The following is a 19309-nucleotide window of genomic DNA, read 5'->3' on the forward strand; positions in this document are numbered from 1 at the left end:
TTACCATAACTGTTTATATGACTTTTTGTTTGTTTGTTTGTTTGTTTAAATGGTTAATATTATGGGCAACACAGAAGAAAAAAGCCATGGGAATACAGAAATTAAATAATACTTAAAATATTTGCTGCTTTCATCCCTTTAGTCATCCAGTAACCTTTAGATTTCTCACTGCAAACCAGTAAATACAACTGAGTGTCCATTTTTAGAAGTGCTCCATGTTTGACATCACCTCTACCTTCATCTTAATCTCACTAAAAACCATATTAACAAGTATATAGAAAGACCCTACGGTGTGTTACAATTTGAACAGGTTAGTTGTCCTTCAGTTTTGTGATATTTAATGTTGAGACCCATTTAAGTTGTAGTAGTGGTAAAGAATCAGTAACTGTTCTCACGCCCTCCCATGATCCCAGTAGTTCTTCTGTTCATTAACTGGAACCCCCCATCCCTTGCCAGCTGTAATGTCACTCATAACTTGCCCTCTTTCCTGTTCCTGCCTGGTTCTGTCCCATCCTGTTCTGTCCTATCTCATCCTGTCCTGTTCTGTCTTGTCCTGTCCCGCCCTGTCCTGCTGCATCCTATTTTGTCTTCTACTGTCCTTTCCTATCCTATATCGTCCTGTTGATCCTGAACTTTACATAAATATTTTCTCATTTATCAAAAGTCTGGAAAAAGAGGCCAGTAGCTTAATGTTCTTCTGAAAGCTATCACCTTAAGCCATGGAAATATTTGCAACATAATTTATAAAGGTTTGTCATGTATTTTATGAAAATAATGCATATGATTAAGGGGAAAAATGGAAAAATGAACAAAAGTTGAAACAAAAGGAAAGCGGCCTTTCATATTTTCATTATTTAAAGATAATATTACTCCTCAAACATTACTTTTAAGACTTTTCCCATTCCATTTTCTTTGGAAAACAATCTTTCTGGTGACTTTCAAATTTATTAAATCTTTTTCATATTTACTATAGAAAATGAGAGAAAACGCGAAATAAGTCATTTATATCTCAGCACCCACACATAACCACTGTGAACATTTTGGTGTATTTCCTAAATACAAGTTTTTGTTTTTGTTTTTTTTAATAATATGATCGTTCATGGAGCACCTGGCTGACACAGTCAGTAGAGCATGTGACTCTTTTTTTTAATATTAAAAAAAATTTTTAATCTTTATTTATTTTTGAGAGACAAAGAAAGAGAGCACGAAGTGGGGAGGGGCAGAGAGAGAGGGAGACAAAAAATCCGAAGCAGGCTCCATGCTGTCAGCACTAGCCTGATGCCTGATGCGGGGCTGGAACTCAGGAACCACAAGATCATGACCTGAGCCAAAGTCGAATGCTTAACCCACTGAGCCATCCAGGTGCCCCAAGCATGTGACTCTTGATCTCAGGGTCCTGAGTTCCATTTTGGGCATGGAGCCTACTTAAAAAACAAACAAAAACAAAAACACACAATACTATGATCATTTAGAATAAACAATTTTGTATTTTCCTTTTAACATTTAGTGTTAAATATTACATTAGATTTAGTTCTATTGTTATAGATTATGAAGCTTACATTATTAAACATACATTTTTTATTTTTAATATTTCACTGAATAAATACAAATACACCTATCTTAAACATTCCCAAATTTGTGCCTGGGTGGCTCAGTCGGTTAAGCGTCCGACTTCGGCTCAGGTCATGATCTCACGGTCCGTGGGTTTGAGCCCCGCGTCGGGCTCTGTGCTGACAGCTCAGCCTGGAGTCTGCTTTGGATTCTGTGTCTCCCTCTCTCTCTGTTCCTCCCCTTCTCATACTCTGTCTCTCTCTGTCTCAAAAATAAATAAAAACATGAAAGAAAAAATTAAAAAAAAATTCCCAAATTTTTAGACATCGAGTTGGCTTCTGTTCACTATTCCAGAAAATGCTGTGAAAAACATTGTGGGGAGCCCAGGTGGGTCAGTTGGTTAAGTGTCTGACTCTTGATTTTGACTCAGCTCATGATCTCATGGTTTGGGAGTTTGAGTCCCATGTCGGGCTTCGTGCTGACAGTATGGAGCCTGCCTGGGATTCTCTCTCTCTCCCTCTCTCTCTCTGCTCCTCCCCTGTTCATGCTGCATGCTCTCTCAAAATAAATAAATAAACTTGAAAAAAAAATCATTGTACAGAATACCCCCCTCTGTTTTTATAATTATTTCCTTTGGCTATGTTATTAGAATTTCAAAGTATAATAACTCATTTAATTATACTTACTGTGAATTTCTTATTGTAATCTATCTGTTTAGTTCTTGGTACTTAATTGTTAAAATTAAAGTACATTTCAAAAGAAATACATACTTCTGTACCTTGAATACTGGTGTCACAATAGAAAAAAAATTAGAAACTCCCCTTTACATCTAACAGGTAACTAATGACTTCTGTATAATCTATAAACATAGAATCTATATAATCTATGTTAATCTAGTCTGCATCTATCTCTCTCTATATATGCCTATATATACAAATACACATATATGCACCTGCATATTAATTTAGCAATATATTATGGATATTGTTATTTAATTTCCATTATACAAGTTTGACTTATTTCCAATGGCTAAATACTATCCCATAATGTGTAGTTAATTTGTTGTATATTTCTCCACTGTTAGTCATTTTAGTTGTATTTGTTTTGTTTTTATATCACACACCATACTGCAGTGAGAATCCTTGTAGAAGTTTACATGCACACTTGGACAAGTATGTCTGTGTGCTGCTTTTTTTTTTTTTTTTTTAAGAAATTCCAACATGAGTTATTTTGGACCTATTAAGTGTTAGCTTTTTAGGGAAAAAATATTATTTTTGATTTATACTTCCTCTCCTATACCGATTTATCATCTTACATTTGATGGAATGTGTTGTTCTACACTGTAATTTGACCAGTTAAACTCTGAAGAATTTGTTGGAAGAGTCTAATGTGTAAATATGTATGCATCAGGAAGTTTAGACAGATAGTCTGTACCAAACAATCCATTCATTCAGTCCATTTTACTGAGCACCTACTCTCTCAGGCATTTTGGCCGTTTTGATGCATCCAGAATTCTTTTTCTTAGAATTGACAGCTTCTTCTTGGAGACAGTTTTTCATTTTGTTTTGTTTTGATTTTCCTCTAAAGAAAGACTAGAAGAAATTCACCTGGATTCAAAGTTGAAAGCTAGGGTTAAAAGACAAGCTGAGTTAGCTAACTAGATTGCTAGTGTTTTGAGGGCAAAGATAGCACTTAAAGATAGCTTTATAGATTCAATGAAGAAGAGTTATTAACAAATAGGATTGAGTTCAGGAGGAGTAAAATAGAAATGCTTAATTGACACTCGTGTGAGAAAAATCTTAATATTGAAATCCTATATTCAGTCCATGAGTTTTAATATATGTCATTATGGATAGTCTGATTGCAGTCTTAACCAAGTGAGAGCGTACCATTGCTATGACTGTTGTTTCCTTTCAAAAATTATTCCATGCATTCAAGCCACTAGTATATCTGTTTTGGCTTCTAAATCTTAGGAGGAATGTTGAGAAATTAAAAATGGTTTAAAGATGAGGAAGAATGATGCAAGGGTTTGGAATGATTGTTTCTGATGAAGAGTAGCTGAGGGTGACTAAATAAATATTCAGTAATTGTGATCAGATGTGCTGGATCTGTGATGGAGGAGAAACAGGGCCTGTCTCAGCTTTCCAGCCACCCATGCTCTACAAAATACATGCCATTCCTTGGTGCGTTTCCCTGTGCATGAATAATTCCTGCAGGAGGAAGAAATGTAGCAATGACATGAAAGCAAATGCACTGTAATTCTTGAGATCCTTGTTCGTGTGCTGCAGATAGGAGCAGAAGATAAGAGAGAGATAAGCAGTGAACATCCACAGGAATGTAAAGGGTGAATTAAAAAAAAATCCATTTTGTCAGCTAAAAAGGTCAAACCATTTTTATTTGATATATTTTTACCTTTTAGAATAGGTCTATGAGAGAAAGTGGAGGAGGTTTTTATTATTGTTTTGTTAAGTTCTGCAATTCTACATTTTAGAGACAATGCCCTTGGTAGAGGTCACAGGTATTAGCTGTGATAAAAATGCCATACCTCTTAATCTGGTGACCTGTTCAGTAGACAGCATTGCCTGTAGAAAACCAGGAATGTGTTCAATGCAATTCTGGATCCCATTTATGTTGAACTTTAACTTTTGTAGACAGACACATGGTCTAGAAGTGAATCTCTTCTGTTCTCTGGGCTTTTGGCACAGGAAAAACAAGGTGGACAAAATCCGGACAGAAATACCATGTTACAATCCTTTCTTCTCTCTATGTAAGAGCTACATTTCTTTCTGAGTTATAATAGACTTCTAAGGAAAGACTACATTCCTACTGTAGTCCTACTGAAAATGAAATAAAGTTTATTTCTAGAAAGGGTAGAATGGAGGGTGATGACATATAAAAGAAAGATTTGAGTTAAGCATAAGGAAATATGGATGTAAAGTCAGGATGACTTCTATTCTTTTAGTGGTCCCTTTAATTATATGGAAATAATTTTTTTTCCTCCAGCTTCTTTCTTTAGAGACAGTGTTAAAAAAAAAAAAAAGGATTATAGATTGGAAGAGAGGTCAACTTGAGTCAAAAATTACATCATAGTTAAAAGTTTCCAGGGCAGTTAGTTGACAGAAACCAGCTAGGATCATTTGGCATGAATTATAGCTTATAATGGAATAAGGGACATTCATGAGCTTTTGGATATACCCCAAGACCACTGAATTGGTAGTTTATTGTAGAAATTTTTTAAAGAAATAATTACTCCAATTATTATTAACTGCTTTCTGATAGCTCATGGCATTTTATCCATTATTTTCATATGAAACTGTGTCAAAATAGGTAGTCAACTTTTGAAGTAACCTTTCATTGAAATATCATTTTTTTAATCCTTAAGTACAATCTTGTCTGCATGAAATAGCTATCATATTCTAAATTTATATCTCTTTTATAATATATTAATGGTACAAAGTGAAATTTAAACTAGGACCAAAAGTTTGATTTAGAGGTATAGGAAAACTAAATTGTTCTGGTTGTCTGTCATGGTTACTATAAAGACAATAAAAAATACCATTCCTTTGGAAAATTCTGTAGACTACTTTATGGGGTTTTCTCTCTTCATGTAACTGTCTCATGGTTACTTTTCTTTGGCTTTCATTGCTAAAAGCATATTTTCCTCAAGGAGTACTTTTTCAAGACAATTTTCACTATTAACAAGCATGAGTTTTTGAGGTCCCCAACAACAAGAGGCAGTTTGGGCATTGCCATTTTGCAGTGCTGCCACTCTCTAACTTTGGGGGGGTGGCACAAGGAGATAAACAGGTAAAATATTACAATATAATGTGTAAAGTTCTGTAGAGGAAATGTGGAGGTTGGAAGAGGTGGAATGCTATCACAAACAGAAGGAATGGCAATGCATGAGCCATGGATGGGAATGGAGATACGGGGTGAAACTTGGAATGACTAGTCTGGGTAATGCATCCAGGAGCAGCATTAAATATAAAAGTATAGCAGTTGGCCCTATGAGGAGAGAGAGAGGGAGTGAGAGAGGGAGAGAGAGAGAGAATCCCAAGCAGGCTCTGTGCTGTCAGCACATAGCCCAAAGTGGGACTCGATCCCATGAATCATGAAATCATGACCTGAGCTGAAACTTCCCATTTGAGAGCAAAATGTTCATTTGAAAGTTAATTTACCAGAAAAGTTTTTTTCTTTTGTTTTGTTTTGTTTTTTTTGCAAGTCAACTATTTCCACGGGATTTTGTTACACTTTAATAGGTCTGTCAAACACTTGGATGGAGAGGTGGAAAACATGAATGTAAAGTTTTCATGTTTAGTTTACATGAATGTAAAGTTTCATGTTTGCTTCTAAAGCAAAATTGAGAAGAAAAAATATCAGAATATTGTATCTATACCCAATATGATAGAATAGTCTAAAACCATATCATTCTTGCATATATATATGCTCTCTCTCACCTTAATTTTTTTTTTTTTCCACTGTAGGATAGGGGTCATTGCTTTGTAGTAACTCATGGGAGAAATCTCTTATGTTGTAAACTCAAGATGAGCCATTATGTAACATAGTTGCCCTATGATATAGCACAGTCTTAGAATTAGCAGAGATCAATCATGTGCTTTGTGAGGGAGATGAGGCTCTTCAGTACTGCCTGCTACTATTAGTCTATGTTGAGGATGTACTGAATTCTGGTGAACTGTGAAAAGTCACTGAGGTGAGAGGGAGTCCTAAAATTTTTTCAAGAATTTCAGAGACAACTAATTGTGTTTAGCATGAAGAAAACAAGATTGGACTAAGAAATCATTCTTTTATCTTCAGGTTAGGAATATTATTATCTAGAGGTGCCTGGTGGGTGGAAGTTACAGAGGCATGGACTTCATGTAAATGTAAGAAAGCAAAAGAGGTTTTTGACAGTGGAATGGCTGCTGTCTCTGGAACAATTCAACAGAAGCGTAGATTACCTTTGGTCAGGGCAATCATAGAAGGAGTGAGACTCTGGGGGACAATGGGGTGTGGGGTTGGCTCTTTTAGTACTCCAGTTTTAGAGGTACATGTTTCAGTAAAGTATTTAGCCAAATAAATTCACTTATGCGTACCATATTTAGTCAAAACTGGATCCTTTCTATATGCAAGACTGGGTCATGTAATTCTTGTCTCAAAATTTTTGTGATGATTAGCCGCACAAAGAAATGTGATGGCCCAAATTACTTTCTTCCAATTTGCTCTGCATACTTCCTTCAGACTAATCATTAGCACATTCTCACCTCTTTATACCGCCGTCCTACTTAAAACACATTCACTCTGCACTGATATTGGGATAAAGACACACATTCTTAATGTGACCTACACAAGCCAGCCAGGTCTATTCCTTCTCCAGTTTTATGTTGTGGCACCCTCAATTTCCAATCCTTGGATTGAAATCCTGACCTGCTATTAAATTCTCATATATACACCATATTCCCATTTGCTGTGCATTGGTTTTCACGCTGGTTTTCTCTGCGTGGATGTCTTTCTCCTTTTTTTTTTTTTATTTTTTTTTTTTATTTTTATTTTTATTTATTTTTGGGACAGAGAGAGAGACAGAGCATGAACGGGGGAGGGGCAGAGAGAGAGGGAGACACAGAATCGGAAACAGGCTCCAGGCTCCGAGCCATCAGCCCAGAGCCTGACGCGGGGCTCGAACTCACGGACCGCGAGATCGTGACCTGGCTGAAGTCGGACGCTTAACCGACTGCGCCACCCAGGCGCCCCTGTCTTTCTCCTTTTTGAATGACTTGTACTATCACCCTCAAGATCTCAGTTCACTTTTCAAGTAATTGGGGAAGCCTTCCTGACCTTCTTATTTAGCTTTCATTTCCTGTTATACGTGCTCATACTCTGTATTTCTCATTCACAGAATTGATCATTGTTAGAATTTACATTTGATTATATAGCTATTTGATTAGTGTCTGTTTCCCCTACTAAAATGCAAACATCTTAAGGAATAGGCATTCTCTGTTTTAGAACTCCTGGTGCCTTGGGATATGTACATATCACACAAAATATGTATTGAATGAATGATATAAATGGAACAGATAACATTTACAGTAGAAGCATAGAAGAGAAAATTTAGAGAAAAGATGCGATATAGTGACACTAAGGCAATAAATTAATTTTATATAGTGCTTGCATATTTTAGACTGATTTTTTTAGTTTTCACAAAAGTTCTAAGAGCTAGGATTATTGTATCATAGCATATTACATTCATTTTACAGATAAGAAAAATTATCCCTCTTAATTTTGCAGAAAAGGACAGTTAACTAGCTCAAGATGAATATTAAATAGCAGATTTAAGATAAGAAACCATGTGTTTGAGATTTTTAGAAAAATAACCATATACTTGTTATATCCAGATGTTATATTCTTTTATAACTTGCTTCAAATGGCATATTTTCTTATGATTTTTCTATAGGATTACATTTGGTCAGTCTGCTATAACAAAATACTATAGATTAGGTGGCTTAACGAATGTTTACTTCAGTTCTGGAGGCTGGGAAGTCTAAGATCAAGGTGCCAGCAGAATTGGTCTGGTGAGATCCCTTTCCTGGTTTGCAGAGAGCCACCTTGCTCTGTCCTCACAGAGAGTCTACAGAGAGCTGTGGCCTTTTCTTCTTCTTATAAAAGCACTAATTGCATAATGGGGGCCCTACCCTCAAAAACTTAATCTAAACCTAGTAAACTCTCCCAAGCTCCACCTCCAAATACTATGACATTAGATTTCATCATATGAACTTGGGGGGAACAGACATCCAGTCCATAACAAGGAGGAAGCTATGTTTTGTTTGTATTTGCTCATCTAAAATATATTCATAGTTTTAAAATTACATATGGATTTCTCAGTTAGTTATGTTTTAGAGACCTTGACAGGTAGAATTTGAAACATGAAAGTAACACTGCCACCTAGTGACAACTAACTTGAATGAAGTTGGAAAAGCAAAGCAGCAATTAAGTTCTCTCAGAATGGTGACACAAGTCGTTCAGGTAGAGTGGGCAGGGCACCAGACTTGGGCGGTCATTTCTTTTTAGTGAATATTTGAGATAGTTGATTCTTTCAATGATCATGCATTAATAATGACAAAACAAAACAAATTCCCTTAGCTGTAGAATATTACCCATGTAGTAAATGGATAAAATGAATTCCTGGGAAATCATTGACTGGGATCTGTCTCCATTTTCCTCACTCTTTCCATTGCTTCAGAATGAGGGAGGTTTGTACTCTGATAACCTAATAAAAAGAAGTTTTCATCTTAGTTTAGAGAACTAAGGATATTCAGGAACAAACATGTAGGTAGAAATGAGTCCTTGATAAAATTTCCGGTTAGATTTTACAGCATTGTAAGGAAGAGGTGGAATGCCAAAGATAAACTCCCATCTATCTTAAGGGGACACTTAAAGCCACTTTGAATTAAATTACTATGTGATTTAATGTAAGCACAACAATAAAACAGTTCCAGACATGCAGTAAATGGTTAGAAAATGAGGAATATAAGAATTTTCTTTAAATCATTGAACCACAAAGGAAAATTGAATAATTTATTTGTATCTTTTAAGTCCTACACTTATATGATAGATTTCAGCTGAAAAAATTTAAGTGAATTATTGTCCTGGTACATTAAGATTGCAGATAAAATTATCATCTAAAATCCCTTGAGCTAAAATTTTCTTATCGTGTGCAGATGCCAGATCAAAAGAGATAACAATTATTCTATTTCTCTGGAGGCCTAAATAACAAAAACCCATCACTCTGAAATGGTAATAATTTTGCTGATTGAGAAAAGAATGTTAGATTTAACTTTTTTTTTTTTTTTTTTTTTAGATAGTCTGGAGGGGATTATTTCTATTTGTCTACTTAATGGTATATTCATTGCAATATATCTCTAAGGTGTTCTAACTCATGGTGTAAAAATAGCCTAACTGGAAATATTAATTACTTTTTATATAAGTCAGTGAAAATTATTGTTTTCCTGACATGACTTATTACCCTCTCTCCCCTTCCGGAACAATATTTCATGTGCTAACAATAAACATTTTGTAACGGAGATGCTATTTGCCAAGAGTTAAGTTGGAAATCTCACGAGCATGAAGAATTTTAAGATAAGAAAAGCATCTGACTTACACACATTTCTCAGTCAATATCCTTAAAACAAATACTTTTATGTTTATTTTAGGAGGAGAGTACAGATTTGACCCCATCTCTTGCTTTCATGTGCTACATTATTTATATGAAGAATGTAGATAAGTACCAGACAAGAGCAGATGACAATCTAGCAAGATAGTTGCCATGAAGTATTGCCTGGATACCAAGGGTTCCGATTCTTTGAAAAAAAAAAAAAAAAAAGATTGCACAATGTGGTTTTGATAATCTTCGTATGGGACACAGCTGATCTGGATCCCTCCTAGCTTTGGGTCACTGAAGAACTCTAGAGGTGTAGTTCTTAAGGTGAAACCAGAAAGATGGGTAGAGTCAGTAAGGTTAAGAGCTGAAAGGCAGTGATTTGGAAGGGGGTTGTGTAGTCAGAGCTTTGAATTTTTTGGTACCTTATCCATAAAAAAAGGATTCAACTACACCAGTGTGGAGGTGCATAAAATACTGGGGCTCTCTAGGGTTCTTAATACCCAGAACAGTATAGTGGGGGCGGAATAAGAAATTGACTTCACACCAGAAAAATGTACTTGGGTGATTCTAACACTAGTAGAAAGAGGGGAGACTAAGTTTCATGGCAGTATAGAGGAGAAAGAGACCAGTTTCTTTTAGGGGTTTCTGGTGAGAGGTGAGTTGTTCAAGATTCTTGAAGGAGTTGGTGTTTTTGCCATGATCCTCGAAGGAGGAACAGGGTGAGGCCTGTAGTAAGTTTGTAGTCTGTTTTTGTCTTGGCCGTGTTTTGACCCTTGCCTTATTTGTTCAGCTAGGATTGTGTCTAAGCAGAGCCTCCGCATCTGTTCTTAACCTCAACTGCAGCCTTATCCTTCTACCCATGTGCCGGACACTCCTGGCCTACCTTCGAGGATCCCAGAAGGTAAGCATGAATAATCCTAGTCACAGATTCCAGCACAGAAATCAAGTGTAACAGTGGCATGTTAGTAGCACTTAGTTTTCATGGTCTGATTTTCTACTAGATTGATTTCTCTTACTGGTTGTCATTTACTAGATGAGAGTAAAGACCTCATCATCTGTCAGGATGATCCGTGAGCTACTCTGCAACGCTAGATAAAGGCAGTGGATGGGTAGAAATGGTTATTAATAGGGGCGCCTGGGTGGCTCAGTCAGTTAAGCGTCCGATTTTGGCCTAGGTCACGATCTCACCATTCCTGAGTTCTAGCCCTGCGTCAGGCTCTGTACTGACAGCTCAGAGCCTGAAACCTATTTCAGATTCTGCGGCTTCCTCTCTGTCTCTGCCCCTTCCCTGCTCATGCTCTGTCTCTCCCTCTCAAAAATAAATAAATGTTAAAAAAATTAAAAAAAAAAGAAATGGTTATTAACAGTGGTATCAGGCACTGTGCGAAGCATTCCACACATGTAGCTAGGAATCCTCACAGTGATTCTGCAGGGATTGCTGATGAAGAACCTGAGGCATAGAGACATTAAGTAACTGGACCAACATCATGAGACTAGTGAAATGGCAGAGCTAAGATCAGTCCCAGTTCTGAGCTTTTTCCAGAATACAATGCCTCATTGAGACCTTGTGTTTTCATTTAGTTAAGTGCAGGTGAGCAAGCAAGAGCCCTGTGGACTTTGGGCAATATATAGAGTGACTGCTGGTGTTGGTGATGATTTACCTCCTTTTCAAACACAGACATGTTTTAAACTATGTAGTAGGATTGGAGAAGATGTCTTGATTAAGATGTGATGTCGTGTGTGATATTTAGTGTTGTAAAATGAAGGTTGTAAGAAAACAGAAAAACGTTTTGGAAATTGAAACTCAATTGAAATTATTTTTTGTCTTCGGTTATCCTGGTGTGTGGTGTATGTGTGTGTGTGTGTGTGTGTGGTTTCTTCATTGAGATAGTAAGGCATTGCTGGATCAATACTGATACTTTAAAAGAAGTTGTTAATATGAGGTCACTTTGATGTTCTGTGAAGTTTATATAAGCGGATTTACTGCAGTAAAACTTCTCAACCTTTTCATGTAATTATATTTAGAAACTCTTTACTTTTAATACAGTAATTTGTGGAAATAACTCTTTCTGTAGGTTGCCTGCCATTGTAAAATGCTAGGTTTTGATGCCTATGGATGGCTATTGGCTTGGTGAGAAGAAAGAGAAGATAAACAGCAGGAAATGAAACGTGCCCACCTAAGTCTCTCAGTATTTAATAAGTCTTAAAGAACTGTCCCCTGATGTGAAACTAGGTACTCAAAGATGCTTGACATTTTATTTTTTATAAGATTATGAAGACATTTAAAACCATAGATGAAAATGCTTCATTTAAAAATAATCTTATTTTCTTGACTACAAAAGGAAGTAATATATATTGTACAACTCAAACATTACAGAAATCATGATCAGGGAAGGTTTCTCCTAATATTACTGATTACAGTTTGGGGTAAATGCCTTCAGATTGGCATATACTGCCATTGACTTTAAACAATATGGGATCATAGTATAGTTTACATGTTATAATTGCTTTACCTAGCTGTTGTCTCACACATCTTTCCACATCAGTAATAAGCCTTCTTACATTCTCTGTAATGTTTGGGTGTTCCACTGATTAGATATATCATAATTCACCTCACCAGCTTTTACTTCCTAGGTTTCTGCTGTATTTCCAAAACTTTGACATCATAAACAATGCTTTAATGAAAAACTCTACAGGTATCTTATTTGCTGCATGATTTTCACCATGCCAAATTTTATTTAGGTTCCAAGCAGGAGAACCAGAAGACTGTTGGATAAAAGCAGAACATTCCATATAACCTGTGGTGTTACTATCTGCATTTTTTCAGGTGAGAAAACCAAAAGATATTAACATATTGTGTTAGAAGAACACATTTTATGAATGGTATTTTTATTGTTCCATAAATTATTTGCTGTCCAACTTGTGGTTTTCTTACTACATACCTTAATTTTTCTTTACTGTGTATTTAAAGAGAGTTGCCTAATGGTGTTACAGAAAATGAACATATCTTATACATTAAATATATATATATATATATATATATATATATATATATATATATATATGTGTGTGTGTGTGTGTGTGTGTGTTTCACATTATAATGTATGAAAGTTGGCCCTCAAGCTGCTAATAATTGTTTCCCAAAAGTAAATAATTTCATTCAGAAAGATGAAAAGAAATAGAATAAAAGTTTTTAAGGTTTAAAAGTGAGGATATGATAGGACTTTAAATGCATACAAATTAGAATGTGAACTGTACCTTCATACAACGTGAGTCTATTCAAAATTATATTTGATAAATGTTTCTTTGATATTAATACTTGGGTTGAAGAGTAAATGTCAAAAAGCTTGTGGAAATGTATCCTGTTCAATTCCAAGTTAAAGTATCAAGTGAGAATCTTTTGGTTTTTAAAAGAGTCCTTTTAAAATAAATTTTTATCTTGAGAATTTATATGATACTTTTCAAATTTTTGGAACAGAAAATAATAAACATATTTATTAACTACATGGACTCTGGAGATGAATTGTGTACGCTCTATCCCCAACGCCCTCCTGCCTTACTGTGTGTCATAAGTTCTCTGATCTTTGATTTGTTGTTGTTTTAATCATAAAATGGATTCACAATAGCACCTGCCTCATGGTTTTAAGACTAAAATGAGATCACCCATATGAAGTTTTTAGGATAGAATTAGTTATGGTTTGTAATCTCAGGGGTTAATTATCTCAGTGGCGTAGCAACTGACATTTCTGTCTGGCCATTATTTGATAGGACATAGCTGTTTTGATACCAGGGACATTGGTCTGGATATGTATGTATGGCTATTTTGAATCAGACGTGTTTTGATGCAGCTATTATCAAGAGATCATTAAGCTTTCAGCTTTTAAAAAGTTGCCAAGTATTGTCGAAATAGGCATCTGCACCGTTTTATCCCTGGACATCCTCGTATTGGTGGTTTCCACCTCTGGAGGCGAGAGACAGGGAGAGGCTCAGGGGTGGGATCAGGAATCCATCCAGCCCAAAAGTCTGGGTATGGAGTAAGAATCCAGGATGAGATGAGGACCAAGGGTGTGGTAAGGGTTAGGGCTGGATTAGGACACAGAGAGTGAAAGGTCAGAAAAGGAGGAGCATCAGGGAATGTTGACATATTTGTAACTTGATTTGTTCTAAACTGTAGCTGTGTCCAAATATTCTGGTTCAGCTGGCGAACAACCAGACTGCGACCCGGTAGAGTCTTGCCATGAATAAACATTCCAGAGGGTTTGCTTTCTGCCACTCACTAGTTGTCTGACCTTAGCTACGTTGCCTCTTTTAACCTTAGTTTTTTTTTCCTTCTTCTTTTTTTAATGTTTACTTATTTATTTTGAGAGAGGGAGAGAGAGAATGCACACGTGTGTGCAGGTGGGGGAGGGGCAGAGGGAGAAGGAGACAGAGAATCCCAAGATGACAGTATGGAGCCCCGCGCTGTGATCCCACAAACTGTGAGATCATGATTAGAGTGGAAATCAGGAGTTGGACACTTAACTTAACCGACTGTGCACTCATGTGCCCCAAACCTTAGTTTTCTTATCTGTAGGATAGGGATGCTTCTACCCACCTAATTGTTTTGCTGTGAGAATTAAATGGGAAAATCTATTCAAAATGTCTGGCCTGGCTTTCTCCCTGCTCCCTAAAATTAGAAGCCCTGAATGCTTTTGACGTAAAAGATCTTTAAAGAAGGTGAATGTATCCCTTAAGGGTATATCTCATACAGCTGTTACCTAGGGCTTTTTTTCAGGAGAATTCAGAAAGAATGACCCATAATCTATGTATGTAGTTAAGATATAAACCTTTAATTTAAAATGAAGGGATTTTTTTAAAGCTTATATATTTCAGACATGATAAAGCTATAGGACACACAATTTTGCTTAAATTACGCTTTATGCCTATGCCATAGTTGAGTCTCACCTGGGCACCCTTTTAAAAATTTCCTTAACTCTGTACTTGCTTGTTAGTTAACCCACTTCTAACTTCCTGTCTGCTTTTTATGGGACCTTTTCCCTTTTTGATTCTGGCAGGAGCTTATCAATCAGTTAGCTAACTTTTTATTTAGCATTCTAGTCTTTCTCTTACTTCTGTGTGCTTTCTGAGTACTTTAGAACTTTTGGCATATCTACATCTCGTATGCCAGGTTGGAGGGGACCACAGAGTTTTCCAGTTTCCATACCATGTTTTCTGTCGAATAACTACACTCCGTATATTTGTATAGACTAATGGTTCACAAACCAGTTTCAGGTTACTTATCTCATTAAATCTCCTATTTCCTTGTCATTTTACAGAGAACTAATCTGAGGCATTGGTAGGTAAACAGTGTGGCCAAGAAAACTGGATTTCCAACTATTATCTGTTGTTCTTTCACCTCCCTTATTTCACCTACAAGAAAAGATTGGGAAGGGGGGGATGTGGTATCATTCAATGCACAAGTTTGTTTTCTGCTTCCTTTCCAGCCTCTTCAAGATAATTTTCCTTTTCCCTGGCCATGCCAAAATGAATTTGTCTTCAACTCTGTAGTAACTTCCTAACACGTGCATCTTTTGCAAGAGCTCTGAGTCAGTTGAGCTCTCTGTCTACTGTGCCACTGTAGATTGTTAAATGGTAATTATTACTTTCCCGAGTTTTTAATACCAACGAAGTGATTGCCAACACTTTTGCTGTTGGGTTTAGGATGCTATGATTTGAATTTATGGGTTTTGAGAAATTTTGACTAGTTAAAAGCCTTCCAGGGGGTCTATATTTTAGGTTGAGTGGCAGTGGAAAATCACAAGATATATGCAACAGATTTAGAGGTAGAGGAGAGATGAAAAATGTAGAACAACTCAAATATCCAGGAGCTGTTAAATAAGTAAATGCACACTCATATCCTCATACATTTACGTGTGTAAGTGTGTATGTATTTCCTAACCCTCACTTGCTAGGGTTATTTTATTCTAGCTTTTGAAAATTCAGTTTCTTTACATGATTTCTAATACTAAACTGTCAGTAATCAAGATTTTTGTGTCTTTAAAATTTGCCCTTTCAATTTAATATTTTATTGCTCAGATCAGCTGTCAAAGTTTGACCCTGTGTTTACTGAGGGAGAGGAAATGAGCCCTCTTTGTGGAGCGTATAGAAAAGCCCCACTGATTTGGGCCTCATGTGATTCCGTAGGTGTGCACGTGGCTGCCCATCTGGTGAACGCCCTCAATTTCTCAGTGAACTACAGTGAAGATTTCGTGGAACTGAATGCTGCAAGATACCGAGATGAGGTGGGTGGTCTCCCTCTTCTCATTTTCCTTTCACTTGTGGTGAGGTGACTGATGAAGGTCTGTGATTTTCACGGAAAATTTGTACCTTGCTGCTCCCTTTGAGTGCTTTTAAAATGCAGTTGTCAAGTTGAGTTTTGTTCCTTTTCAGTAGAAAATATAGGTAATTACTATTTCACAGTCTCTCCTGCTGCAAATGGGAGGTGGAGAGTGTCTACTTTTTATATTTCGCCGTGTTCCGACGGCTGCCACTCAGGCCTGCCTTCTGCCTCCCAACAGCGTTGTCTGGTTCCTATCCAGCAGAGACGGCCAGTGGTGTCTTTACAGGGCAAAAGTTCTTTTTTTTTTTTTTTAAGAACTTGGGCAAGAAAGGGCAGAGACCCAGGTTGACTATTTGAGGATCCTGAGTAATCAGTTTATTTGACTTAAAAAAATATTATTGAGTTCTAGTGGTTACTCGGTTTTGTTTTAATCCTTGAAATAGGTGACCTGGAGCTGAATTCTGGTGCGGGCATTATTATTTAGGGCTGCTTTTCTCCATGTGAAGCCACGCATGAGGTGAAATTGTATGTGCCGGGTGGCGGGCCAGAGCCTGATGAACACATGTATAACCCTGGTTAGCTCTCTATTGCTCAGTACTTTCATCCTGACTTTTCCTCAGTCTTCCTTTGCTTCATGGCAAGACTGCATCAAAATCAAACTACTGGGCATCGAATTTGATCACACCCCCACCCTGTTCTGCTAAGTCTGGTAGTGACTTTGTAGGATTGTTCCCTCTCTTCCCCAGCTCCATTTTCTCTTCCACGTATCACCTGAGTTATCTAGACGAATACTGCTATGGTTATGTGCTTGATCTCTTTTTCAAAACAAAGGGAACACCAACAACAAACACAGAAACAAGTCACAAAACCAAAATAGCAAGCAGCCTTTGCTAAGTTCTTTGACCAGACACTAGTATTCTTAAAGCCAAAATGGTTTAACTGGTGTGCATTGGGGTCAAGCATTGATAATTGCACTGAGCACCCAGCATTAAGAACCACTGACAAATCCAGCTTCGTTGCATGCCAGTGGAAGCTCTTCACGTGTAATGATTTCAGAATGGAGCCACCACTTTTTCCATCTCCTGCTACCTACTCCTATTCCTGTATCCTCCTCTGCCCATAGCACACGGATTTCCTGGTTTCCTGCCTCTGCCACACAGAGACGTCCTGCCATGCCAAGGACGTTGCCAGGACCGAAGCAACTCCAGTCTTTATCTTTCCTTCTTTGCTTCTCTCTTTTGTTTTGGTAATCTTAAGTCTTTAATAACTATAATGGTTCTATCATTTTTTTAAAAAAATGTTTATTTATTTTTGAGATGGACACAGAGAGAGAGAGAGAGAGAGAGAGAGCAGGGGAGGGGCAGAGAATGAGGGAGAGAGAGAAGCTGAAGCAGGCTCTGTACGCTGTCAGTGCGGAGTCCCATGTGGGGCTTGATCTCACGAAACCGTGAGATCATGATCTGAGCTGAGATCAAGAGTCAGGCGCTTAGCCAACTGAGCCACCCAAGTGCCCCTAAAGGTTCTATCATTTAAATGTCATATGCTTTTGCTTAATATTTTAATATTTTTAGTCATATTGGGGTCTGTAGTTATTAACTTTATTTAACTTTATGCAGCTTACATGCTCAAAAGAAAATATTTTAAAACTCTCAAGAAAATGAAGTTTAAAAAATGAAACCCTTTTCTCCAAAAGTAGCCACAGTTAATAACTTTCTGTTCTCTTATAAGATACTTTGAGTGGTATTTTATGAAACATACTCATCAACAATTTTCTTATTTCCATAATTACATGTGCGGTAGCTTGCTGTATCAAAGAGTATAGATCTATCATTCTCTTTGTACTAATGTGTGATAGTTTATTTTAGACTTTTCCGTATTCACAGATGTTTAGGTTGTTTTTGAGTCTTTGTTATGAACCACTCTCCAATAAATTGATTTTTTTATATGCTTCCACTAGACAGATCCCTAGAAGTAGAATTTTGTTTCAAGGGTGTTCACATTTTTAGTTTTTTTTTTTTTTTTAATTTTTTTAAAGTTTATTTTTATTTTGAGAGAGAGAGAGAGCAAGAGAGAGCAGGGGAGGGGCAGAATCCCAAGCAGGCTCTGTGCTGTCAGCGAGGAGCTGGATGCAGGGCTTAAAGTTGCAAACAGCAAGATCATGACCTAAGCAGAGATCAAGCGTTGGCTGCTTAACCGACTGAGCCACCCACATATTTAATTTTTGCGCCCTGCACATTTTTAATTTTGATGGACATTGCCAAATTGCCTTCCAAAAAGGCTTCACCAGTGGACATACTTCTACCAAGTTTGTCAGAATGCTTATAGCTACACCTGCCTTGTTTTTTGTTTTTCTTTAATTTCTGCCAGTCTGATGGATGAAAATGGTAACTCATTGTTTTAATTTATATTTCTTTGTTTCCTTCCTTACTTCTTTCTCTTTTTTCTCCTTTCTTCTTTATTTTTGAGCAACTTGGAGGTATCAGACAATGTGCTAGATGAAGGTGAAAACACAAGCACACACACACACGCCCACACACACGCACATGCACACACACACGCGCACACACACACTGCACGCATAAACAGAGTCTTCTGTGAGTTGTCTTTGAGAAAGAAGGATTTGTGACAAGCAACCTTTGTCCATGCTTTGTGGACTCTGTCTGTCTTCTCCAGATTTCTAGTGACCCACCCTCGGGCTACTGGGTGGCACACTCTTGATGGCCTACCCGAATCTGCCTCATCCTGTCATGTGTGAAACTGTCTCCTGCTCTCTCACATTCCATCCTCATTCCCTGGCAGTAGTAATTGTTCCATCCTCTGAGTTCCCACAGCTATTGGTTCAGATTTTTGGTGTTACCTCTTTGTTCAGCTGGTCTTGTATTTTCACTAGCTGTTTATATATTAGGTTGCTCTAGGTTACCCTTTAGCTATGTTCCTAATGTCAGAGATAGAAGTCATCTGGCCCCGGCAGGATGAAGTTATGCTCTTGCTGGGCAAGTGACCCTTATTCAGGGCTTCTGCAATTATTTCATATAAATGGCTTCCCATTTTGTATATAGGTTGGGCTGACTCCAGCTTCAATGGAGGCATAGGAAAGAATTTCAAAAGTTGTGCAATATTAAGCACCATAAGGATGAAAAACAAATCCACAAATCTACTGGGGATTGATCTCAGAAGATACAAAGGGAGTTGCCTAAGGTCCATTACACCACAAGAGATGTAGTTTAAAGGAAAGATTACACTAACAAGATTAATTTTTATATTTCTGAGTAACAGGAACCCATCCT

General features: G+C 37.2%; 1 protein-coding gene across 6 annotated transcripts in view; it reads left to right on the forward strand.

The window, feature by feature from the left end:
* Positions 1 to 19309, forward strand: part of NOX4 (NADPH oxidase 4) — a 166962-nt gene that overhangs the window by 12758 nt on the left and 134895 nt on the right. For 4 of the 6 annotated variants that reach the window (XM_058687522.1, XM_058687520.1, XM_058687521.1 and 1 more), the window contains 3 exons: positions 10494 to 10604; positions 12446 to 12530; positions 15887 to 15984. In XM_058687522.1, the coding sequence (XP_058543505.1) occupies positions 10494 to 10604; positions 12446 to 12530; positions 15887 to 15984 (294 nt within the window). The remainder of the gene's footprint in view (positions 1 to 10493; positions 10605 to 12445; positions 12531 to 15886; positions 15985 to 19309) is intronic. The other 2 variants (XM_058687523.1, XM_058687525.1) reach the window with 1 other exon arrangement.

Source organism: Neofelis nebulosa, chromosome 10, assembly GCF_028018385.1.
Source record: "Neofelis nebulosa isolate mNeoNeb1 chromosome 10, mNeoNeb1.pri, whole genome shotgun sequence".
In the NCBI taxonomy this organism is placed as follows: domain Eukaryota; kingdom Metazoa; phylum Chordata; class Mammalia; order Carnivora; family Felidae; genus Neofelis; species Neofelis nebulosa.